This window comes from Aptenodytes patagonicus, chromosome 1 (genome assembly GCF_965638725.1).
Source record: "Aptenodytes patagonicus chromosome 1, bAptPat1.pri.cur, whole genome shotgun sequence".
NCBI classification, from domain to species: domain Eukaryota; kingdom Metazoa; phylum Chordata; class Aves; order Sphenisciformes; family Spheniscidae; genus Aptenodytes; species Aptenodytes patagonicus.
The window spans coordinates 205,102,611-205,128,291 of NC_134949.1; the positions used below are offsets into that span (position 1 = coordinate 205,102,611).

The 25,681-nt window shown below is 42.4% G+C and overlaps 1 protein-coding gene across 6 annotated transcripts in view; it reads right to left on the minus strand.

The window, feature by feature from the left end:
• CDK8 (cyclin dependent kinase 8) overlaps positions 1-21,562 on the minus strand; it is an 87,931-nt gene extending 66,369 nt beyond the window's left edge. For 5 of the 6 annotated variants that reach the window (XM_076328053.1, XM_076328052.1, XM_076328051.1 and 2 more), the window contains exon 1: positions 21,433-21,562. In XM_076328053.1, coding sequence (XP_076184168.1) covers positions 21,433-21,560 — 128 coding nt within the window. In that variant the 5' untranslated portion in view covers positions 21,561-21,562. The remainder of the gene's footprint in view (positions 1-21,432) is intronic. The other variant, XM_076328056.1, reaches the window with a different exon arrangement.
• Positions 21,563-25,681: the final 4,119 nt, after the last annotated feature.

The following is a 25,681-nucleotide window of genomic DNA, read 5'->3' on the forward strand; positions in this document are numbered from 1 at the left end:
CAGACAAGAACCTCAGAAAGTTCAAAGACAAGTGCAAAAGACCTGTCTTTAGTTTGGAATAACCCCACGCAACTGGACACACTGCCAAGTGGGTCAAAAGCAGCTTTACAGAGCAAGACCTGGGGTCCTGGTGGACAAGCTGAACATAACACAGCAATGTGCCCCTGTGGCAAAGGCAGCCAACCAAATCCTGGGCTGTATTAGCAAGAGTGCACCCAGCAAGTGGAAGGAGGTGATTATTCCCCTATATTCAGCACCATGAAACTACATCTGGGAGCTCCATATTCCGTTATAGGCTTTCCAGTACAAGACAGATGTACTGAGCAAGTCCAGCAGGGCACCACAAGGAGTCTGAAGTACATTATACATAAGGAGAGGCTGAGAGAGCCAGGTTTGTTCAGCCTTCAAAGAAGGCTAAGGAGGGATCGTATCGCTGCAATACATAACTTTGAGGACCATTTACTAGAGATTTAAAACTTTTCATTTCCAATGTAATTTAGATTAGTGCAAGGACACAACTTTGAATTTCATCTCATCGGAATAGTTATCTATCTTTATTCAATATTTAGAGTTTATTCTAGTATTTGCAATGTGTGCAATGGTAACTGTCTCCTAAAAAAGGAAATCATTCTATGGCTTGTTGTAAAACTAAAGCAATGCACAGATATTGCTACTTGTAAGCAGCATAAAAAAAGAACCCAAAAGTGACATTTCCATGAAAAAGAACAAGTCTTTAGAATTATATTTTTCCTCAATACTATACATACCGATATCTGAACCTCCAGATCTTAGTGTAGCCTGCAGATGATTTGTATGGATGCCACACAAATCAAGAATAAATTCATTCTACCTACTGGATTTCAATTGCTTTCACATAGATTCCACAAACTTCCAATGTGCTTTGTGCTTACACACAGAGAACCACAGAGACCTAACAAAATCCTTTCACGCCTAAAGGAAATTGACTTATGTCCCCTGTCCTGGTTTCGGCAGGGATAGAGTTAATTTCCTTCCTAGTAGCTGGTACAGTGCTGTGTTTTGGATTTAGGATGAGAACAAAGTTGATAGCACCCGTGTTTTAGTTGTTGCTAGGTAATACTTACACTAGCCAAGGACTTTTTAATTTCCCATGCTCTACTGACTGAGAAGGCTGGAGGTGCACAAGAAGCTGGGAGGGGGCACAGCCAAACTGGCCAAAGGGACATTCCATACCATGTGACGTCATGCGCAGTACATAAACTGGGGAAAGCTGGCCGGGGGGGCCACTGCTCGGGGACTGGCTGGGCATCGGTCACTGGGTGGTGAGCAATTGTACTGTGCATCACTTGCTTTGTGTATTATTATTATTTTTACATTATTATTATTTTATTTCAATTATTAAACTGTTTTTATCTCAACCCACGAGTTTTTCTCACTTGTGCTCTTCCAATTCTCTCCCCCATCCCACCGGGGGGCGGGGGGGGGGGGCGGTAAGTGAGCAAGCAGCTGTGTGGTGCTCAGTTGCCAACTGAGGTTAAACCACAACATCCCCAAAGACCACTGCACCCTGACAAGATTAGTATATTTTAGAAGTGGACACTAGAGCACTGTGCTGGTTTTGGCTGGGATAGAGATAATTTTCTTCACACTAGCTAGTATGGGGCCATGTTTTGGATTTGTGCTGGAAACAGTGGTGATAACACAGGGATGTTTTTGTTACTGCTGAGCAGTGCTTACACAGAGTCAAGGCCTTCTCTGCTCCTCACACCACCCCACCAGCGAGTAGGCTGGGGGTGCACAAGAAGCTGGGAGGGGACACAGCTGGGACAGCTGGCCCCAACTGACCAAAGGGATATTCCACACCATATGACGTCATGCTCAGCATATAAAGCTGGGGGAAGAAGAAGGAAGGGGGGGACGTTCGGAGTGATGGCATTTTGTCTTCCCAAGTAACCATTTCACATGATGGAGCCCTGCTTTCCTGGAGATGGCTGAACACCTGCCTGCCGATGGGAAGTGGTGAATGAATTCCCTGTTTTGCTTTGCTTGTGTGCGCGGCTTTTGCTTTACCTATTAAACTGTCTTTATCTCAACCCACAAGTTTTCTCACTTTTACCCTTCTGATTCTCTCCCCCATCCCACTGCAGGAAGCGAGCAGCTGTGTAGGACTGAGTTGCCTACCAGGGTTAAACCTCAAGAAGCACATTCAAGGTACACAGCCTCGATAACCGAGAAACGCACGAAAATATTAAGTTTACTCAGGTTTATAGTCACAGTCCAACTGGCTGAGACTGAAAAAAGTTTCAAATTGTAAAACATTTAAATGTATGAAACCCAGTGGTTATCATTGCATACATTTAATTGTACAAAGCTGGACAGGTATACCTGTGCAGAATGAGAACAGTGCTGTGAGGATAGAGGGTAACAGCCAAATAGCAAAGATGATGTGCATCAGCAGAAAATAAATTGTATAGGAAAAAATTGTTACTAACAACCTGGTGCAAGGCTGAGAAATTGTATTATAAGCACCTGACTTCCCAGAAAGAACATTTTAGGTCAAAACTTTTGTCAAACTAATTAGTATACACAGTAAGTCTGATCACTGACCCTGTACCTTCAGGTAAACCTAAAATAAAGAGCAAAATCTCGTAAATCATTCTCTAAAAAAACAATCTGAGCTAACAGCAATGCAATGATAACCACTTCATCTTTTTGTAGTTCCATTTTTACAAAGCCTGCTGGGTTTCATATATTTAAATGTTTTACAATTATGTTGATAAAAAGAACTGAAAACTAACAGTGAAGTTTTGCAAAATAGCTTGCTTTAAGTCAATGGTTTACTGCTGAAAGAACCCCATCTTCATCCCCACACACACTCCTGTCCCTTTGCGCTACAGCCCAGGCATTCATTTTCAGATTGAGATGAGCTTATTCAGAGAGTGGAAAAGTATTTCCAATTTTTTGTTTGGTATGCTTTCTGCCACATTAGTGAGTTGAAATGACCTGCTGAATGTTCAGATGAGCACTGGAGTTGTCTAAAGGCAGAGAGAAGACATAGCAGAGGCACAGCTGTTTCTGTCCACAGTCAGGATGAAGTTAATCTTCTAACTAGTACTTTCCACATCAGCTTGAGGCAGTACACCCACCTTTGCCAGAAAGCTGCAGCTAAGTGCTACACCCGCTGCAGAAATAATTCTATTCACTAAAAAAGCTCACCGTTGCTAAAACAGTAGCCTTTTTCAAAATAAGGAAACAATATAAACTAGAATTATGTCATTCACTTGCACTGTTTGAGGGTCATTTTACTCATATATAATGCATACAGCATCAGTAAATCATTTCCAAAATGAGATTATTCTAAAAATACTTGATTATCCAAGGGCCACTTGTTGTGGGAGGGTTTTTGTTTGGTTTTGAGAGCAAACAAAAACACATTTCAGTTATATTAGCTAAAACAAGTTGGACAAAGCAAGACCAGATGATAAACATTAGCTCAAATTACTGCTTCTTCATTTGACCGAATTGAAAAACATTTTGAAAAATGGGGTAGTCCTATAACATGCATTAAACCTACAGAAAATAGGTTAACATTATGTCCTCTATTATAAACTGCCTGCTACACAACCAAAGCATGACTATTTTTAAAAGTTCAGATTTATTCAAGCCCAGAGTATTTAAATGTATTTACAAGCAGCTTAAAGTTTATCCCATCATAGATTCTAGCTTGTTCCTTTCACAGAAATCTGCCAAAAATCAGATAAAAACCCAGATTCTGTCATGAAAGCCTCTTACATATTAATAAATGAGAAAGGATCATGAATAATGCAACCCAGTCAGACAAGCTGGGAGTCCAAGCTACTTTGTTGAGGATTTCAGTTCAAAAGAGTAGTTCACAACTATTCTTCTCTCCTCTACAAAGTTTCCCGTAAAGACTTTCCAGGAACTTCTAAAGAGAATAAAGAGCAGTTGGTACTACTTAATCTGCAGACAAAGATAAATACAGTTCATAAAGCAGTGTGACTTCTTACATATTTGTGGTTGCCACCACAAGCAGTGCCTTGCACCCATTCTAATGTGGCTGCTGGCATCAGTACGTGCTTTACAGTTCCACACACTTTTGTAACAGTGCTCGCGCCCAAAGGGGAAATTTCAGACTGCTTCCTTATGTCTAGAGTAATAAGTGTTGTCTACTTCTTCTCTAACTTCAAACATAAGATATGCAAGAAAAATATGAATCAAAAAACGCATGGAATCATGTTTAAATAATTACGTAGTGAACAACTGTCTAGAATCAGCTAGAGCTGGATCGGCCGCCCGCAAACACTATGGCACCCCTGCCGTACCAGGCCTCTGCGCACAACCGGGAGCAGAGCTGCGCTGGCACACAAATTTCTGAATGACTCGAGGCAGTGGCCGGGAAGAGGGAGCAGGCACACTCCCCTGACAACACCACCAACCACCTCAGGAGTCAGTGCTGGTCTAGACCCACACGGTAGCAAGTGCAACCCATGACGAGCCACTGTCTTCTCCAACAGTTACATTTCCAGGGGCACGTCCTCATTTTTGACGTGGTGTTGACGTGCAAGGACTCTCAAATGATATTGGTATGTAACTATTATCAGGAAGACTGGCTACATCTTGCCTGGTTTCACAGAGAGAATACAACAGACTAAAATAGAATAAAATTAGTCTAAGGCATAAAAAGAAAAAGCATCACATTCTTTATCTCCTAAGGTTCCTTTTCCTTTGCTTCTAAAGAGTGCAAGAACAACTACAGGTGAACAACACAGTGGAAATCCAGGACCCCAAATTTTAATTTCACCTTAAGATAGTAATTCTGGATACCAGATGAAGCAGAAAGATGTCAGTAGGAAAGCACCACTACATGCTTGCCCATCTTACTTCACTTCCTAAAGATCTGCTAGAGTTAACTGTCAAAGGCAGCTGGATGGACCTTTGATAAGATCCAGAGCAACCACTCCTATTAATCAATACAACCCTTAATTTTATAAAAGCATGTCGTAGATTACATGATATAGATTACAAGCATGTAGATTACAGACACAGATACATCACTCCAAGTTTCAATCAATGTGCTGTATGATCACAGTAAGTTTTGGTGAGCCTTAGGAAGTATTTGCATAGTCATATCATTAAACTTAAATAAATTGCAAAACTCAGAGAAGCTGACAGAAACTTCATATTTATTTATCCTGCTGTTCTCTCCTTTTTCTCTTTTTCTTCCAGAGAGGTAACAAAAATATATTACTATCTTAATGCTAGGCAGTGATTATCTTCAAGTTTGTCAATAATTTCTAGTTGAATTAAAATTTAACTTAGAAAAGGACTAATAGAAAAAAATCACATTTAAATGTAAATACTAAACAACCTAGCAGAAGACAAAATTTAAAGACTTACCTCTTAAGGTAACATTTTAATAAATTTGCATGGTTAGGGTTTGGGTTTTTTTTTTCCTTTTAATGATATGGACATGATGCACAAAAATGCAAACAGGTAAAACAGCACATTCAGAGGCAGGAAAAGAGCCAGTTTGTGCTCTTTCTTTTTGCTATTAGCCCCCCTCCTCAGAAACATACATTTTATCCCGAAAGACGAGTAATGCTTCAGCGTGACTAAGTCTTGCTAACACTTTGGTATGCAATTTTTAGATACCGTGTGCTTTAAGACAAAAAAAACCTTTACAAAAGGATAGAAGAGTACAAGGAACACAGTTTGTGACTGAAGCACGTTTAATGGACTCGGATCTAAATTTACAAGATGTCATGTGAAAATAAAAAGGCATATTACTCACCCAAATGCTAACGCAAAGAAGGTATTGCAGGGGAAGATGCTTTAACAGAACTGAATTTATTAAGGGTCTAACTCAGGCATTTATTCTTTTTCCATCCCCAGAATACTTACAGGACACAGCAAGATTGCTGTGCCAGAACAGCATCATTATTCTTATCAGATATGAGAGATATTATTCTCAGGTTTACGCTGAGAATATTTTCTACTTCAAAACAAATCCTTCAGTAATCAGACCTTTTCGTGGGTAAAGAAAAGGTCATTTCCACAGCTGGAGGAAAAACCATCAACAGCAAGCCAATAAACACTAGGGCTTCTGAGACAGCTGATACTATGTGGTGAATGGCAATTACTGATTCACTTTATTCCCTTTGTTCTTTGATTTTTTTTTTTTAATTAACACCTTTCACCACCACATGTAGTTTGGCAAGAAGTTCAAAGTAACCAAGTACATTCAGTGATACACTGTACATGTGGTTCTTCTGATCTAAGAATTTGCTGCTGTCAAAAGAAAAGCCTTTTCTTGACATCTCTGCCCTGCTTCTCCTAGCCAGAAAATCCTTATGCCAGCTCTGATCTGTTGCCACACTCCTCCATGACATGATTCACCTCCTGCATTCGGCAAAAAGTTATCCACTTCTTTTTTCCTGGGTTAACGAATTCTGTTAGTCTACAGTGGGGTACGATGAGTATCAAAACCAGCACCAAAGTATGTGGTAAGAGCAAAAGACAATGAAGGAATGGGTAGAGGAGAGATAGAGGAGAAAAAGCAAAATACCACTTACTTCACTCCCTGCTTTCTGGTGGTGGTGAAACCACAGGGAGTATGGTTGGCCATAATTTAAAAATAAATAAATAAATAAATGTTTAAAACCAAACCAACCCCCCCACCTAGCCCTGCAATTAACTCCAGCACAAAAGTTCCACAGAAGCAAGAATCCCTGGGATTTCATTAAGTATCTTCTCCTCCCTTCTCCCACAGAATTGTAATTTGACAGCCAGCCTAAAAACTAAGTTTTAAAACCACACAATTATGAAGATCCTTCCTATGAGACTAGCTGATGGGCAGCAATACTGCACTCTGGACTCAAAGCTCCATGCTGCTTTATTAAAGGACATGGCAGTCTTACCAGTACTTTTATATAAAGCAATACAAGAGGTATGCAAATTCTCTATAAAGGAAAAGATTGCAGTATTTCATTTGCACGTTCCTTCTTCTCTCAGATTGCTCTTAAGTCACCTCAATATTTGTACCACTTCAGAAACTAGAAGTTGCGTAAAGACAGCACAGCATTCCAAAGCTGTTCATCTGTTCTGAAAAGCAAACAACAAACAGGGCTAAAGCACTGGTCTAAACTTCAGAAAACCATAACTTCATTGGGTAACTTCTATTTTTGGTACCTTTTTCTTCAGTAGTCAAATCTCTGAAATTATTTGGTTTACATGGAGGAAACAACATATTTGCTGCTTTAAAAAAAAACTTCTATGATGAGAAGCTTTTTAAGTCACAAATTTGCCTAACAGTCACAAACATACTACTGTAGGAGCTACAGGTTCACAGATGATATTTTCTTACTTAATAGCCCTTAACGGATTTATCTTTCATAAATTTATCCAGTCACTGAACAACTATTTCCTACCTTCTTGATGACACTCAGGATTTTAGAGAATCTCCCTGTCCCTCACTCTCACAGATGCAAAAAAAATCCTCATCTATGTGAACAACTGAAGTTTTCATACAGACACTCCTCCACATTTCTGAGTATCCTTGTTGGCCCTCCTTAGGTCTATTATACTCCGCCTGGGGTGAAGGGATTAGAAACGCCTACAATACTGAAAGTAGGATTTACAGCAACAATGACACCGTGCTTTGTGCTCCGCTCCATTGCTAGTAAGTCCCGTGATTCTCTCTGCTTTTTAGCAATTACTTGCACTGAGCTGGCACTTTCACAAAACTGTCATTATAAACTCCAAAATCTTTTTCTTAAGTAATAATAAATTCAGAGGCTACCATTGTGCAAGTAAAGAAAGGACCATTTTCCCATACGCATCACTTCACATCAATGAGTACGATATATTATTGGAGAAGGACTTTGTGATATTGAGGGCCAAGCCTTCACAATCAGTCCTTGCCTTCACAATCTGAAGTAACTCTCTCATCAGCAAAGCTGTTTCCCAACTATTTATGACAAGTGATTTCCAAACAAAACTTTTGAGCAGCACAGATTCCCAAGAGATACCACTAATGACCTCTTGCCATTAATTCGCACCTTCACCTAGCTTCTCTATCCAGAGAAGGACCATCTCTATGTTCAGCTTAAATCTTTGGTAGGGGTCTTCACAAAACGCCTTTTAAATCTAGACAGATTACGTCAACTGTGTTGCCTTAACCTGTATGTTAACTCTGTCAAAGGATTTTAATAGACTTAGGAGATGTTCAATGTGCTTTATAAGGCTGTTGTCTCTTCAACTTGGCACCTTTCACATGTCCACTATATCTGCTCTTGGTTCAGCTTACTAGTTAGTAGTTTCCACTCTTTCAGTAACTTCTTTTAAAAACTGATCTCACCACTGCCCCTTTCCAGTCTTCTATGACTGGGACAATTTAAAGCATTGGGTTATACTTTCTGGTTAGTAATTTGCTTATTTCTTTCTTGAACTCCTTCAGATGTGTGAACACATCTCATCATGACAACTGACTGCCCTTCACTTCTGTTTGTTCAAACAGCCCCTACCCCAAACACTGCAATTTGAGACAGATCCCCCGATGCATTCCTTCGCCTCCAATTCTGTAACTTCTTTCATAATGCACAGACAAAAACAAAGCTTTTCTCCTGCTGGCATTTCATCTTCTCTAAACACTTGTTCTATAGTTTGATGTCCTTATATTGAGGAGCCTAAAACTGCACACGGTACTCAAGGTGGGGCCGCAGTCGTTCCCTGGTCCTACAGATAGCGTTGTGCCACTGATGCATCGGAAAAGAAGGGGGAGAAAGGAAGATTAATTTCATTCCTTTCTCAAGTAGTTTCTCAAGGTTGGGGAGGGGCATGGGGAGCTTGCATATGTTTTTGACGGCTTATATGGGGGGAGGTTGCCAAGGGGGGCTGTCACACTACATTTCTACACTTAGCCTACCATCACTTACCTTCTTTTCTACATTCATCATTCACAGAAGACAATTTTTCAAAGAACATATCCTCGCTCCTAAGGACTTCCTTTATTCTACTATTTGGCCACGTCCAATTTTTTTAATTGATGGTTTTACAGTGTGTCTTGAGTGATACGTACTCACTGAGAGCCCAGAGAAGCCTCAAAAATGGTTCCCAAGCAGCTTGCAACATTTCGCCTTCTTGGCTCTCTTTTAGCTTTAAGAAGCCTCCTCCCATCACCACCACCTCCCTTTTTTTTTTTTTTTTTAACTGAAGTGATACTTCAAGCAGATTTCTTAACCTTGTATAGATTCAGGATACCTCCAAGAGCAAAGTACAAACCATGTTTGTCACAGACATCCCTCAGTAGTAACAGTTTGAATCTGCCCTTTCATCCTACTGCAGGCCAAATCCCAAGTCAATTCTCCCATTGTGGGTGCCCTGACTAGCTGTTTCAGCAAGTAGCTACTCACTGTCCCCCAGTCTTGTCATCTCTCCCTGACAGAGCATCCACCTAAATGAAATGAGGGTAAGGAGCCATTCGTTGCTGTATTTTCTGCTTTGTAGCCCCTCTGATCTCACACAGCATAGGCAAACAAATCAGGCAGATGGAAATGCAGTCCTAATGCTATTTTTCCCCCTTACATATGCCTAGAATTCTACCCATAGAGCTTTCAGTGTTGCAATAGCTACTCTTTTCCGAGTCTTTCGGTATCTGACACTCATCTGGCGGAGTCATATATGCTTCCAGTTGAGCTTTTATAAAATTCAATTAACATAACAGTGAATGGCACTATTAGCACATTTACTTGTGAGAGGTTTTTTTGTTCAACCCTGCTTAAACAGGATTGATGTTCACCCAAAAAGAAAAGAGAGAGTTTGAAGGCCAAGTAGTTCAAGTACAAAAAGTTAGATAAGATTCAAATTACACTCGGGGACAAATTTGCCGCCTTGCTGTCTTGAAGTCCACCCAGGTAGAGCTTGCTCCAGTTGCTTTTCTTATGCTCCATACCTTGCACAGTAGTTCTGTGAGAACAACAGAGTTGATGAAATGTGACTTTCCAAGGCTTCATTGTGCAATTATCCAGTGTCTGAATGCAAACCGTAATTGAAAGTACACCTGCAGCTAGGGCTCCCCCTCACAGGATAAAGCTGTGCCTCTCCCAGAAAACACACCTTGGCCAGAAACACAAGGTGAAATAAAGGGTTTGCTGCAATTCAGTTCCTTTTGTATTCCAAGTCTCAGCCGCACGTATTATTCTCACAGGCAGTAATGAATTGAGTCGTCTTTTTTAGTGCAACTCTCAAGTGTCCTTTATTCAAATGTCAACATCTTGTATGCAAGGTGTTACAAGCACACAGCACGGAGCTTTCCCAGAAAAACAGGCAGATTGTTTCAGTGACCTTTAGTTGTGTTCTTCCCTGTTCACAAAACGTGCATTTTTTCAAGACTAATTTTAATTTTGGATGTTTAGGCTATCATCTGTAGTTGAGGAAACCATTATGTTCTCTCGAACATTTTGTCCTTTAAAGAAGATATCTGCGGCTTTAATCCTGGCTTACAGTTCTCTTCCTGCAAATTCTAAACTGACTGCACAATATGTTTTGCCGTACTACCACTTAACACTCAAGGTAGTTAAGACACAGTTGAATAGAAACTGTTGCCTAAACAGCAGTATCTTTTTGCTCAAGTATTGCACATAATTTTACAAGGCCTCTTTGGCATCCCGATCTTCATATGCTTAAGTCAGTCTTTCACTAGGATATGCAGAACACATGCAATAGGGCAACGTCAGTAGAATTCTCCGAAAAAAGCAGAATATTAAATTGTCTGTCCGGTACCTTTCCTATATAAGCTACCAAGGACTTCATATGCGTCTGTATAAAATTCAATATATTTATTCAAATAGCTATTTCTCAAATGGGAAGCCTACAATACATAAAAGTTAGCAACTAGTTCACAAGTGGCCTTGTACCTAACAAAAAATTGTAGCTATGAATAAAGCTATGCTGTAATCCCAAATGTGCTTTTACGGGGGCTTGACATGGTCTCAGAAACCATTTGTTGAGCCTCCAAGGAGACAAGAGAGAACAGCAGGCTAGCCAGCCAGAACACAAACCCCTCCTGAATGGTTATCAGCCTTCACGTAGTAGTAACATGCAGCATTACTTGCCAAGCTTGCAAAGAAAAGATGGGGGCGGGGGGGGGGGAGAGGAGCATGAGAGAGCATTGGTGGGATGAAGTCTGAAAATGAAACCTTATTCCCATCCATTCACGATGGGCTTCTCTAAATTCAAGACTGCTTTACAGTGGAAGGATACCAGAAAGAAAGCAAGCCTTTCATTAGCAGCAAAGTTAAGTATCTTGATGTTCCTGCCTCAGCTCCATTACTTTACTTGAACAAACTTAGATAAATTTTGTCTATATTGAACCTTAAAGAGCATTTCTGAGATTAAATTAACAGAGGAGGGTGAACTGATTACTATCATCTACATAAAGTCAGAGTCCACAATTTTGAGTATTTTATAATATTACAAAACAAATTGCTGGCTGACTTAGTTAATATTTTAAACAAGCATAAAAGAGAGCCAATTATATATTGATTAAACATAATCTTCATAGGCTTGCTTAGTTTCAAAATGAGAATTTTGAATGAGATTTGACATTTCTTTAGCACGGTCCCTTTTGTCACATGTCAAATGTTTAAGATCTGGCAGTTCCACTTCCCCCAACACATGCCCAGAAAGCACATTTTTACCTCAAATCATTTGAGCTGATCAAATCTAAGATTCTTCATGGCAGCAGACTGGCAGAAGACACGCAGATTATAACTTCTGCACAACACATTATTCACCTCATCCTAGGAAACAGACCTAGCTGCAAGTATACTTCCAATCTGAATTTACATTTAGACAGTGGATAATTCCACAATAAAACAAAGAGCCTTGGGGAGAAAAAAAAAAAATAAAATCAGGTTTCATAAATGCCATTACTCACACAACTACTATGCAAGCTACAAAAAGCTGCAACCAGAACTAGTGCAGCCTGTGTGACTTTAAGACAGCAAGGCTGCAAGTCCATCTTCAATTTTCCAGTATCTCAAAAGCAGCTAGTACCTCAGATCTCTTTATACAAGGACTCTGTACAGCCACAGAATTCTTTGGGTTTTAACGGTTTCAGAAATACAGAGGTCATCAGTATGTGTAGCTATAAAATTAATATTCTTTCATTTTTTTCCTTGTGGTTAAGACATTTCCGATGTTTTTGCAGAAATATTTGAAAGCTGTGTTTTCCACAGAACAGTTATCACATGCAGAGACCTCAAACAATATTGTTTAAAGTCAGCAAGGAGGTTAAGGAATACATCCAGATATTCATCCACTACAGGTTATTCTTTTAGAACCTGTACTGGCCAGCAAAGGCCTGCAGAAGCGTGAAAGGTGTTAGAGCCTCATCACACTCACTCTTAAAAGCAAGGGAGACACCACCACCCCTTTTTTTTTTTTTTAACTTTATCAGATATGAGGAAACACATTCTGAAAATCTGTTTTCAACCTGTTCACTAAAGAACTGCTACTGCACTGCAAATTACCTGCACTTACCACTTACGTGCTTATCTACCTGAACTGTTGTTCTTCAAGTACTTTTCTTCAAACACACAAAACTACAAAATTAGATTCATCCTTTAATGCTACTATTTTATTCCTGCTCTCAGACATAAGGGGCTCCTTCCAGGCCAGGTCTAGGGTTTTTCCATAATTTCTATCAGGATTCTCGAAACTCAGTGCTGGAAACAAGAGCTGCAAGATCTGTCCTCCTGGTCCAGGAGACCTCTAGGACCCAGTTTCCTGACTCGCCCCTCCCTCTCTACTCATTCCCTGAGAACGAACCCCAGTGCTGCTCTACACTGATCACTGATTTCAGCCCCAGGAAAGTTTCCAACTCTGTCGTTTTTCTCCCTGTCTCCAGACTGTTTGTCAACACAAAGAAGAATTCACTGCCATAGTCTGCACCTAGTCTAGCTGTACAAATGGGTGCTTTCCTATGCAGATACTATGCCCAAGCTCTGAGCTCCTGAACCCTGCAGAGCCTCCCAGCCACCTCCGCCTCTTCTCTCGCCTTCCCCTGAAGAACAGTTTAGCTCCAGGTTCATCTCCTCCTCCTTAACAATGCACGGCCCATAGCATCCACCACTTTTTTTCAGTGCACTCAACAACTGCACATATTCTGCACTGCCGTTCCAGAGGCTGACAGCACAGTACATTGTTTCTAGCACACCACTAGACATCTTGGTATCTATGGATAGCTCATGCTTGTCTTTCACCTCCACCACTTACTTCTAGTGCGTAATGTCACCCCCAAATCCACTCTTCCAGACACCGTTGATGACTGTATGCAGTCTTCATGTGGGTGGGCAAAGAAATGGAGCAGTCTCTTCTGCCCTGAAGTTCCCTCTGAATTTTTCAGAAGTTTGTGAACATAAACAGGATACAAAACCCCACAGGAATCATTCTCCAAGGTGACTGAAAAATGGAACACAATAGTTCCTAGCATATTGCAGTGATCCGTCAAAAAAGCTCTTACTTACTGAAAAGTACGTGCATGAGAGCCCATTTTTAGCACATACAAGAGCGGACAATTAAAACAAACACAAGTGCCAACTCTCCCCTACAGTTTGCTTTCAGTCTTGACATTTTGCAGTCATCCATGTTTACTAGCCATTTCCGTTTTATTCTTTTCATATTCAGTTACATATTAGCTTAATGTGTGCAAAAACTAGGATGGCATTAGGCTTGACACTGGAAATAGGGAGTTTTCTTATGTATGTAGGAGTCTAGAGGGAAAAGGACTATTTGGGAAGCGTCAATTGTCTGTCTGTAACCAATGCCACTTTTGTTTTAAAAATTTAAACTTTTTTTTCACTCTCCAAACAGAAGACACTACCAGACCATTCAGTTACTTATGTCCCTCCCTCCACCCACCCCAAGTCAGCATACTCTATATGAGCACCACTGCAACAAGTAACTATCACACTTCTGCTGCTTCCAAGGCAGCCATGAAAGGAAGGTAGAGAAGTCCACCTATCACTCATATTACAGAGTCTTGTAGGAAAATGCAGATTAACATCACACTTTGAAACGAAAGGATTACCCTCCGGAATTAAGAACCAGAGCCAAGCTTGAAAGACAGGCAGGCTGTACAGCAAAAATATAGAGAAGGCAAACATTTTATTTTAAGATGAAAAAACAGCACACCAGACAAATGGTAAAGACTAAAGACAGCACTCATTTTGTCAGCACAGAACAAAGGAGATCCTGCGAAGGACGTGAGGACAGCTCCTTTTGGGGCTGGAGCCCAGCACTCCAGTATTTCTGCTAAAAAAAAAAAAGATATATTGGTTGCCAATTGTTAGGACCAATACTCATGATCCTGCTTTCCAGTTCTCACTAAACTAATTTTATGTTTAAATCCAAATAAAAGAAGATGAAAGGAGACTGTACCCTTCTGGAACTGGAGCTGCACCTAACAGCATTAACCACAGCAGAGGTGAGAAGACACAGTCCACACCAGCAGCCTGTGCACTGCCTCACATGCTCGGTTCATCTAACTGCAGCAGCCCAGTCTCCATCCCACATAATCACAACTCCACAATGATAAGGGTCCATAGTAGAAAGAAAGAATCCTGTTCCCAAGAAAGCAGTTAGGGGGAAGAAAAAAAAAAAAGTATTTTGGAGATGCTGCTACCCAGACATTTGCAATTGATGTCCTGCTTCTCATTGTCCTGCTACTTGTCTACGGAAAATGATTTTGGTGGAAGATGGAAGCATCTCAGCATTAACTGGCTATTCAGAATGATCTGCTTCTATCGCTATTTCAGGCACACCAATGAATGGCTTGTAAGTCAGTAAGTTCAATAAAGAGCCAGATTTTTATAACCATTTTGATACAGTGGCACAACAATCACCTTTTAATGCCAAAATGGACGCATCTGAGCTGTAACCTGGAGGTCTTGTGAAGTGCATATCACCATGTTCGCTGTTGTTGCATACTGTTGGAGTACAACCGTGCCACACACAAATCCGAGCCACTGTACCTTCATTATGATTCCACTGTAGTTTCCAAATTTCAGCATAGCTAAAAGAATCTGTTCTTAAGAAACAAGAGATCTTTCACAGTTTCTGCTACAGCAGTCTGCAAATTACAACTCTTCAGATTCCAATGGTAATAAAGGACATCTCCATTGTTTTGTGGTTGTTTTTTTTTTAAAAAAAAAAAACTTCTAAAAGACTTTAAAACAGACGAATCAAGGAATACCCAAGAGCTGGAGTGAACATACTACCTCACTGTCATTTGACCAAGAGCAGCATTCTCTGATGACGTGCACCTTCTCTATAATCAGTACCCTCAAAAACTATCCCCTGTTCCTTCATGAGAAATCAAGCACAGCAGTACATGCCCCCATTATTTACATATATTATTCTAATTTATAAATCCAGAATAAAAGCAGATCCAGATCTTTGGTGCTTTGCAACGCTATTCTCACACCCTCCTCTCTGCACTTGTCAAAGGCTTCAGGTAGGAATGAAACACTAACTCACAGCTATGCCAGCTCCACCTTTGCTGTTGGCTATGAATATAAATCAACACATCTGTGACAAGATAACAAAAGATCACACCAAATAAAGTCCAAGGACCACAGAAGGACTCACTTAACTGCATGACCTTAAAAACCTCTAAGGCTTGGAGCCACCTAACCAGGTGAGAAGGTAAGGAAGCAGATGGCAAGACAGTTATACGAGTGGTTTACCAGAACAATTAAAGAGTGCCAGACTTCATGCAATACATCATGCATACCTCATTATGTAGATATAGTTTAATTAGGAACTTTCTAACTACTATGGTAATGGATCCAAAAGAGGCTCAGGGCATATATTTTAAGAAGATATTACCACATATTACATACATAAACAAAGTCTGTGGCATTTAGAAATTCCACACTATTGTTGACAGGAGTCACAAGCCAAATGCTTGCGTACCAACTCTGCGGCTCTCACCGCCTACCTGTAATCTGCACCAACTGCTTCGGTTCAAAAGAGTTAAAATCAACACACACGGACAGTCAGCCAACCCCCCCCTCCATGTCTGTTAGACAGAGAAGACAAGAGTTGTTCGAAAGTTTATAGTGAAAATAACAGTGTGAACTTCATGATACAATTCCTGCAAAGGCTCAACTAGAACTATCAAGAAGCTCTAAGTCCAGATCTGTTGTTTCACTTCTTGCCAAGTAAAATTTCCCACTGGACTAATTATCCCTATTTGTGGCACTCCCAAACTCAATGTACCTCTCACTAAAAATCAGTTTGATATAAACATTGACAAAATAAGTGATCTATGATCTGAAGTAACTCAATCAATACATACTCATAAACACAAACTGGAACTAATCTGGTATCAACCTAATGAAGGCCAAGTGTTTAAAAAAACAACCCACCAAATTCCTAAAGTAAACAAAGGTGGGCTCTTCTGCACACACTGCAGAGCTTGGCCTGATCTCTAACAGAGCAGCCTAACTTCTAGAGCAGAAAAGCGTTCAACTCATTACAACAGTTAGTCAGAGGCGACTGTTTTTGATAACATTACAGAACAGACACTAAGCTCTTGACTTATCTTTTTCCTTCGGCAACACGTTATGCAGTTTATCTATGTTGCATTAAAATATCTCCTTATTGTTCACCAGAAAAATTCCATGTTCCCCTCTTCAAATACTGTGAAACAAGAATAGCACCAGCATCTTACACATTACCCAAACCATTCATTATTTTATCTAACTTAAACAGGGTCTGCCTTCTCTTTCCCCCCCCCAAGGGAAATACTCCCAATCTCTCAGTTTCTCTTTATACAAAAGTTTTTGAGAGAGAATCATCATCATTCTTGCAATATCCTTTTACCAGTAAGTAGAGACTATGACATACCATATTAGAGATGAAGCAAACCAGTAGTTTACTGGACATCCACTAGTTTTCCACCATTCTGTTTCTTATACAACTCATACAAGGAAAAAAGTAGATATAGATTTGATCATTTGAAGAGTGCAAGGAAGAGTCCAGCACATACAGGTATTTTCATTGTTTCAATTACAATGTGTCAGTATGTCCAAATGAAAGTATCTGTCCCTCCATCTACAGCAATACTTCCATCACAGAACTATAATAGCTGAAATTAAAAAACTCCTCGGCTGCACTTGTGTTTGGGACCTACATCACCTCTTGCAGTTTCTGAGAGTGACTAGGAGAGCACTAGCTTGGTTACTGTTGGTTCCCCACCAACAGAGTCTCACCACATAAGTCTCTTTCTGAGACCGTAAGAAAAGCTTCCAATAAAACACCGGGGGATGTTACTGTAGTTCGAGATCTTCAATTATACCATTTTTTGCTGTTGTAATTAAAAACTTAGATACTACCCAACAGCGACATTCAATAGTTTCTTATTCTCATCCGAACCACATCCGATAAACAGGAAAAATGGATGTTTGGAAACACTCTGAATTGCCACTGAAACAGGCAGCCTTACTCCACAGGATAGGCTTCTCTCACAGATTTCTGACTGTAGCTGTATCATAAAAACAGAAGGGAGAGGAGAGCGAACAAAAGCAAGCAGCACAAGACGAATCCCATTGAAACTGGGTACCACTTAGGCATCAGCACACGACCAGCACATGCTGCCAGCACAGGAAGCCCAGCACAAGCAGCCCCCTAGTGTCCTGCCACCTCCGTCTGCCCGTACCTGGCACCCGGTTCCTAGTGAGCTTTGAAGGAGCCTAATCCGGTCAATTAAAAAATAAAAGTTTAAAAAAAAAAAATCTGTATGTTAGTCCAACAAACTAAAAACTGCCGGCATATTTTCCAAGTCTGGCATAAGTCAAAGAGGTAGGTTTAATATCTGGGTTGAGCAATGTTCCTGACGGAGTACTCAAACGGCACGCAAAGCAGCTTTTATGCAGGAAATAACTGACATTTTCTGGACAAAAAAAAAGTAAACTATCCTACCACCACTAGAGACGAGCAACAGCTTCTTTATCTGAAGGCTGATGTTCAACATGCCATGCCTGTGTTCCCTCCTGGTGTTTGCCATTAAGAGTCAATTGCCTTCTTGTACACCTTTCTGCTATAAAAATAAACCCCATCAATTCACACAGAGTTTGTTCTAAGCAGGTTTTAAAGTCTGCTACAGGTACTGCACTGATGAAAAAGAGACACCACCATTCAATAAAAAGCCAGGAAGATTCTTTCTAATCACAGAGACCACAAACTTAAAAGTAAGAGGGATTAAAATAAAAATTTCAGAACAGAATGCAATTTTGCTGCAGGCAATGCATCAGGTGGAGCTCAGCTGTGATGCTTGACATTGTTATTCAGCTGATTTGATGTTCACCTGCATCAAGTTCGGCAGCAAATATGTAAGAAAACCTCCGTGGAGCCACACCTGGTGATCCTCTAAGACAGACCAGTCAAGACCTCAAGCCTCACCTTGTGACAAAGGGCACCGCAGGGCTGGACTGGCTTTTTTGTTGGAGCAGGGCATGAAATCCAGGTTACGCCCTCAGCAGGTCACTAAAGCACATACTAGAGAACATCTCTTTCACTCACTAAAAGGATTCTCACTCCATCAAGATTTCTGTAAGACTGTCCTCCAAAACATTCCCTTGTAGTTTTAATGACATACAATTAACATCTACAACTAGGACACACAGCTGCTATCTAGTTTTGAATTGCCATACTGCACCTCAGAGGCAGCTGTAAAGGCATTCAAAAAAAAAAAAGAGGTGAAGACTGCAGTCGTACTAAAGACACTAGCTCCTACTACTCTTAAACTGGATTTTTATCACCAAGGGCTTTAGAACATACATTTTCACAAACTGAATTATTAAAGTTTAGTTCTTTTCTGTTTCTTCTATTCATTAGACATCCGTATATAGAAAATTACATCATCTAAGAAAAAGCTGCCCCAATATTTTTAACAAAACATTTGCAGACCTGCGGCCCATTCTTCAAAGTACTCTAAAAATCATGATGTATATTAATAGACTTAAAAGATTTGTGCTATTTAAAATAAGGATTAGAATCATGTAAGAAAGTTTGCTTTAAACTTACAAGTTTAAGGGAAAAAATTATGAAAATTAACTAAAAGATAGCAAACAACTTCATATATAAAGAAAGTTCGAGCTGTATAAATACGAAACACAACTCAAAAAGCAGGTTATTCATCCATCAGTGTGTACCATTTGGGGAATACTGAAACAATGTAAGAATTTTTTTTTCAATATTTGCATATAACAATATACAAACATTGAACTCTGTTTCATACACTCCCCACTGCAAGACATAACATCCATCCATGCATTACCATAGCTTCAGGAAAACAAAATGTTATTACACATTTGCTTTTGCAATTTAATTGATTCCTTTGGACAAAGGGATGTAAATGGAGCCTTTAATGTCAATCCTAATTCCACCCACATAAATTAAGATCACATATGTACAAGCATACTATAAGCTACAAAAGCATCTACAGATGTTTCTATTTCAGGTATTTTAGTGATTGTCCAAGGGCAATTACACAGTATATTTAAAAGAGAAAGTTTTCAGAAATCTGGACGGGAAATGGGAAGTACTAGGGAAAGGGAAGGAGAAGGAGGCACTAAATGAACAATATAAGGCAAAAAAAAGGCAACAATATACATTGCTCACCCATTTTTTTTGCAAACTCTTATCAAATACCATATCTTGATTTCCCCCCTCACCAAGAAGAGAGAGGATTTAAAATCACACACGTTCAAGAACTGAGAGGAAATCTACTTTAAAGCCCCCTTTGAGTAACTACCTATTTTTAAAGCACACGATTCCATTTTTCTGAAATTTCTCAAAATGACACTACCACCAGCAACTCTAAACACACTCTCCCAAACACCATCAAGCAGACTGATGATTTCACCAAAAATCTGTTCGAATATATGCTTCACCAGTAGCACATGCTGCATTCCCTATACGCTGCTGCAGTCCAACATGCTGAACAGCTGTGAAGAGCCTGACACGAACGTTAGAAATGTAGTGGGTATCTTTCAGTATCTCAATCTATTTTTCATATTACAGGTCTCTTTATCGGCACTGAAACCAGGGCTGGCTGTACTAGCAAAGTTAGTACCTGCACGTAAGGAGACTTGAGGCAACAGCTTATCACACTCACAACAGTTTACTCCGCTTCCCCTCACAGAAAAAAAAAAAATTCAGGCAAGATAAGAATTTCTCCTATGAACAATTTGAAGGATCCAGATGTAAAATTTGAGAAGAAAAGTAGTTAGCTGACTCATACCGGCAAACAAAATTCACACTGAAGTACTTAACTGTGCTGCAGTTAATATCAGCATATTTAAGACACAGACAAGATAAGGTGTGACCAGTCCTGTTACAACCGTTCTGCAGGTAATGGCTAAAGCATTTTTAGAATCAAAGCTTACGTAAACAGAACCAGATCATGTTTCAGCCGTAACTGACCACAGCCTGCTTTAGAAGTTTTTTATTTATCAAATGCAAAAATAACACCCAGACTTTTAAAATACACGTTATTTGAATGACAATGTACAGAGCACCACTGTGAGGAGACTGCAAGAGAAAGAACGGATGTAATTTAAAATTTAGGACCTGTTACAAGAACAACCCGAGCCTCTCCTGCTTCTTCTGCTCCCTACTTCCTATTGTTCTGCTCTTCAGCAAGTGATGCCATGTCATGGACAAGGGAAACCTAAATGACAGTTTGCTAGATCTTTCTTTAAAACATTTACGCAAAGAAATTCGTTTACCCAGGTCTGTTCCGAGAACTGGTCACACGTAAAGCTCTTTTAAGGCATTCTAAAGCCCCGAAAGGACCAGCAGACTTCGGTTGCCGAAGTGGCCAGCAAGAACACCCAAAATGGTGACTACAAGCAATAAATCAGGCAAAAAAGCATTATGAAAAAAAAGAACCAAACCCTGTTCTACGAAGCTGATGGTCAGGCTGAACGTTGTAAGCGGCTACTCATTTATTCACGACGAAAATCCGTTAAGCTAAGCTAAGCTAAGCGTTTTCCCCAACTGCACATTTTTTTTCTCCAAAACCTACCCGCACCGAAGCGGACTCCAGCATCACGCTGGAGTACCCTCAGCTACGGGGGCCCGAGCGCAGTCTGGACGACAAAACGCGGGGTTTAACCGGGCGGCAGCAGAAGCCGCGGCACCGAGAGGAGACAAGGCAGGGCCGGAGAAAGGGCGGCGTTAACGCGGGGGGACGGGGGGGACACGCAGGCCCGTGGGGCAGGAGGCGCGGGGCAGGGCGGCCGGGGCAGGCAGCGGGGGCGGCGGGCCAGGAGGGGTCGGAGGGAGGAGGGCGCGGAGGGACCGGGGACCGGGGGGTCGCGGAGAGCCCGCGGCGGGGGCCGGGGAGCCCCGCTCCTCACTCACCCGTCCTTCCGCTTGGCTTTGTAGACGTGCCCGTAGGTGCCCCTGCCCACCTTGCAGCCCTCGTACTCGAAGAGGTCCTCCACCCGCTCGCGCTCCCCGGTCAGCTTCACCTTGAAGTCATAGTCCATCTTCAGCGCCCGCCGCGCCGCGCCGAGCCGCCCCCGACAGCCGCGCACCCCGCCGCGCCCCGCCCCGCCGCGACCGGGCGGCGGCGGCAGCAGCAGCAGCAGGAGGAGGAGGAGGAGGAGGAGGAGGAGGCCCCCGAGCCGCCCCGCGGACCATCCAGGGGCGGGCGGGCGGCGGCGGGGCTGCTCCCTTCCCTCCCGAGCCCCGTCCTCCGGCCGCTCCCTCCCCGCCCCGCCAGCTAGCGGCACAACAGCCGGTCTCCCGGGCGGAATACGGCGGCCGCGCCTGGCCGCACTGCCGCAAAGAAACGTCGCAAACCGCGGACACCTCCCCGGCCCCGGGCGCGGCGCGCAGAGCACCACGTGGAAGGCGGCGGGCCGCGACCCCCGCCAGAGCCCCGCCCCCCGCCCGTCCCGGCATGCCTTGCGGGCGCTGCGGCACGCCGGGAGATGCAGTACGGACGGGAGGGAGGCCTGGGGCGCCGCCGCCGCGACGCATGCCGGGGGTCGTAGTCTCGCCCGCGCGAGGCGCGCTGGGAGGCGAAGTCTTCGGCCGGCGAGGTGGCGCGCTGCCTGCCGGGAGCTGTAGTCCCCGTGCAGGACGGGGAGCAGGCCGCGGCAGGGCTGGGGAGAGCAGCAGGCCGGGCCCGGCCCCCGGCCATTTGCGGCTGCAGGGCCCGGCCTGGGGCAGCGGGACCGGTGGAGGCCGTATGCGTGGTTATTCCCTGTCCCAGGACCAGGCTTCCACCACTGGCCTGCCGGCACCAGGTGCAGCACAGGGCCCCCACCCGTGGGCTGCCCTGGATCAGCCCCGCCAGCTGGGCCGCTGGAGCTGGGGCACGGGGCCTGCGAGTCGGCGGTCACCGCAAGCAGCGGTTGTCGTCATTACGGGGACTGGTCGCGGTGAACACCAGGGTCCCCAGCTCACTCCAGACCGGCGAGGGCAGGCGCAGCTGGTCCTTGCCTGCTCTACCTGCCAGACCGCCTGTTAACGTCGTCGTAAGTAAGGCGGTTCCAACACTTTGGGCAGAGGCGCAGACAGATGACTTTACAGCGCTGACGAACCTTCTCTGCGTGGCTGCAGAGACAAACTGGGATAACAGCGCCTGGTTCTTAATGCAAAAGCGTTGTGTTTAGCAAGGCCCTTGCACGTGACCAGTAACCGGGCACTTTCCAATTCCTCTCCTTGGCTGACAGACCCGTAGTTACCAACCCAACACAAAGCCAGCTGGTCATTTTACAGAACAGAGAGCTTGTAACTGAACTAAAGCTACAGCATCTTTCTAATTACAGCCCAGCTTTTGGCATTTTCAGTAATCACACACGTACGCTTCACATTTCTTCTCCAGAACGCAACGTGGGTAAGTAAGTGGGCACTCAAATCCCTAACTTAGAGACAAAATTTCATACGATGTGGGGGCTTCTGAAAGAAGAAACAGCGTTTTCTGGAACATTCTGAAATCATCTCCATTTTAATTTACAAATCCCCATTTTCATTTACGCATTAAGCTTGATTCCTGAAAATTCGGGATAGGGGTGTGCCAGCCTCCTGAGCTCGCATCACTCGATCAGACTGATGTTGGATGCCCGCAGTTTGACCTTGCTCTGGCATGTTGCTATGTAATTGTGGGAGATGTAACGTATATTAGATAAAGCAATTAGGCAGGCATTAGGAAAAACACGTGCAATTGGTAGAAGCAGCAAAATTAAACTGTATTTGCCCAGCAACCCAACTAAATTGTACAAGAATATTGCCCGGCGGACTCACTACGCCAGTCAACCAGAAACAGCTCAGGGCAACCCAGCAGCCCGTAAAGATCAAACAGTCTGGAAGATGCCGTCCACCTCATAAAATTCATCCCCCTCAGCCCAAAGCAGAGCAGCGCGACTCTGCCTTCGGGGACACCTGGCTTTGGGGACTTGCAGGGATGGCAGGGACCAAGCTTGCATGGCCAAACCCACCACGTTCACCACCTCCTGCGGGCCGACAACCCTCAGTCCTGTCAGCACGGAGGGGGGAAGTAGAAATAACCACTCTCCTGTAACTTTGTACTCTCCTTTCTATTATTAATCACTTTCATGGAGGCAATAAATATCCAAACTCGTTCACACAGATCCAATTACTGCACGGTAATTAATGGGCGAGTTTAGTCTGTCCTGACCTAAACCACTGCAGGGTGTGGAGGCAGCACAATGCCTGCTTAGAAAGAAAAGAGGGCATGAATGAAAACAAGAATACAGAGTCCAGACTAGTTTTCTAAGGACATGTGCTATGTTTGGCACGTGTACGTAAACCGCTTGGAAAGAATGCCATACTCTGACAAGTACACTCTGAGAAGTCGGAACGACAATAGAAATAACTTCTCTTTCAGATCTTGGTCCTTTTGTACGAATGTTTAGAAGTCTGCCTTTCTGCAAATGTTTCTTTCATTAGTTTTTCGTAACATTTGGATTGCACGCCTTCCAGATCGAGCGTAGCTGTAAATTTGCTGCTTCTTCACTCTGTTTTCACTTCAGATACTTGTATTGCGGGCAACGTTCAATTTTACCAATTCAGATGGATGGTCCCTAAGCCGTAAGAGAGATGAAACAGAAAGCACACCTCAATCTTTTTAAAGATTAGAAACGAATATTGGCATTTCAAGGTCAACTTTTAATTCTGTTTCATGGAAAACTGCATGCTTTTTGTGCTTTATTTTAAAAATCTGTCATGGTATAATATAATTTCAAGAGAAAGTTTAATTTTGCAGTCCATTCTTAAAAAGAAAGACACAACCAAGCCATGATCTGCTATTCTTGACTCTCAGGTCCCCACAGTGGCCCTTTTAATGGATAGGATTTCTTGTCTCTTACTGCTTCTTTTGTATTCCCTCCTTCTGTGCTGTCTCAGAAACCAATTTGAAAATACATGCTTAACACGTCCTGCTGAATTTGGCTTTTTGGAGCTTTCCTCTTTCTCTTCTTTCCTCTAACATTCATGGCCCACTTTATAACATCCTTCTGTTCCAAGCCTGTGTTGTTTCTAATGTTTCCTGTACACACATACTTTTGACATTTTTTGTTTGAAATCACCACACCTGTAAAGAAAATCCGAGTTCTCCACAGGAGAGCGACTGTTTACCGCGTTAGCACCAATTAATGTCCAGAGGGTTGGAGACGGTTACCAAAGTGAGCTGAGTGTCCCGAGTGGAAAGTAGTCAAGGAAGGTTCACGTCATGAAATGTCTCTGAACACAGGGAACTGTATTTCAGATGAAAGCCCTGGACTGTCCGGGAACTGGCTGGATTGTGGTAATAAGCAGACGCTGCCTGTTGAGGTACGGCACCAGATAAAGCGGGTTCTGTACCCGAGCCGGAGCACCAGTACCGAAAGCAAAGTTGGTTTTGTTGCGTGCGTGTTTGCATACTAACGGCCACAGCGTCCATGCTAGAATCAGAGTTTGTGAAGCAAAGCTTACAGCTGGGGAATGTACAAGCTACTTGCTCTGTGTTTTGCAGTCTTCGTAAATAGAGGAAAAAAATACAGAAAAGTGTATCTTCAATGGTTTGGCTTTCTCATCTTTGTATTTTGTAAGTGGGTAACCTACAACACTCAATCACGTCTCCATGCCATTAGAATATCCACTTGCTCCATTTGCTAATTTGCCAAATTTGTACGTACTTTTGCTTTTCAGAGAATTTTTCATGTAAGAGTAGCTACCTGCTAAAAGTTTTCCATATCCCCAAAGGGACATTCTTTAGCAGCGTGACTGAGGTGTTCCCAGCTTGGTATTGAGTGAAAAAGGGCCAGTGCTGGTAAGTGCTACACATCTTCCACTTTTGGTTAGACCAGGGAAAGCTGAAGGCAAGAGAATAATGTGGGGTTTGTTTCTTTTCTGTGTGTGAAGAAAAACAAACTATCATACTTGCACATTTTGAGTAGTTTCCAGAAACCTTGCAGCTGTTAATGTACAGATGAGTGAGTTAGCTGAATACTGGCAGCATTTACAAATGCAGTTTACTTGAAGCACGTAAGTAAAGTGCTGGTTCTACAAATAGTTTTGTATGTAAAGCAACGTGTTGTGGGTTTTTTTTTTATTTTGCACTTAACTGTTCTTTACTATAAAGTTGATCAATTAGTATAAA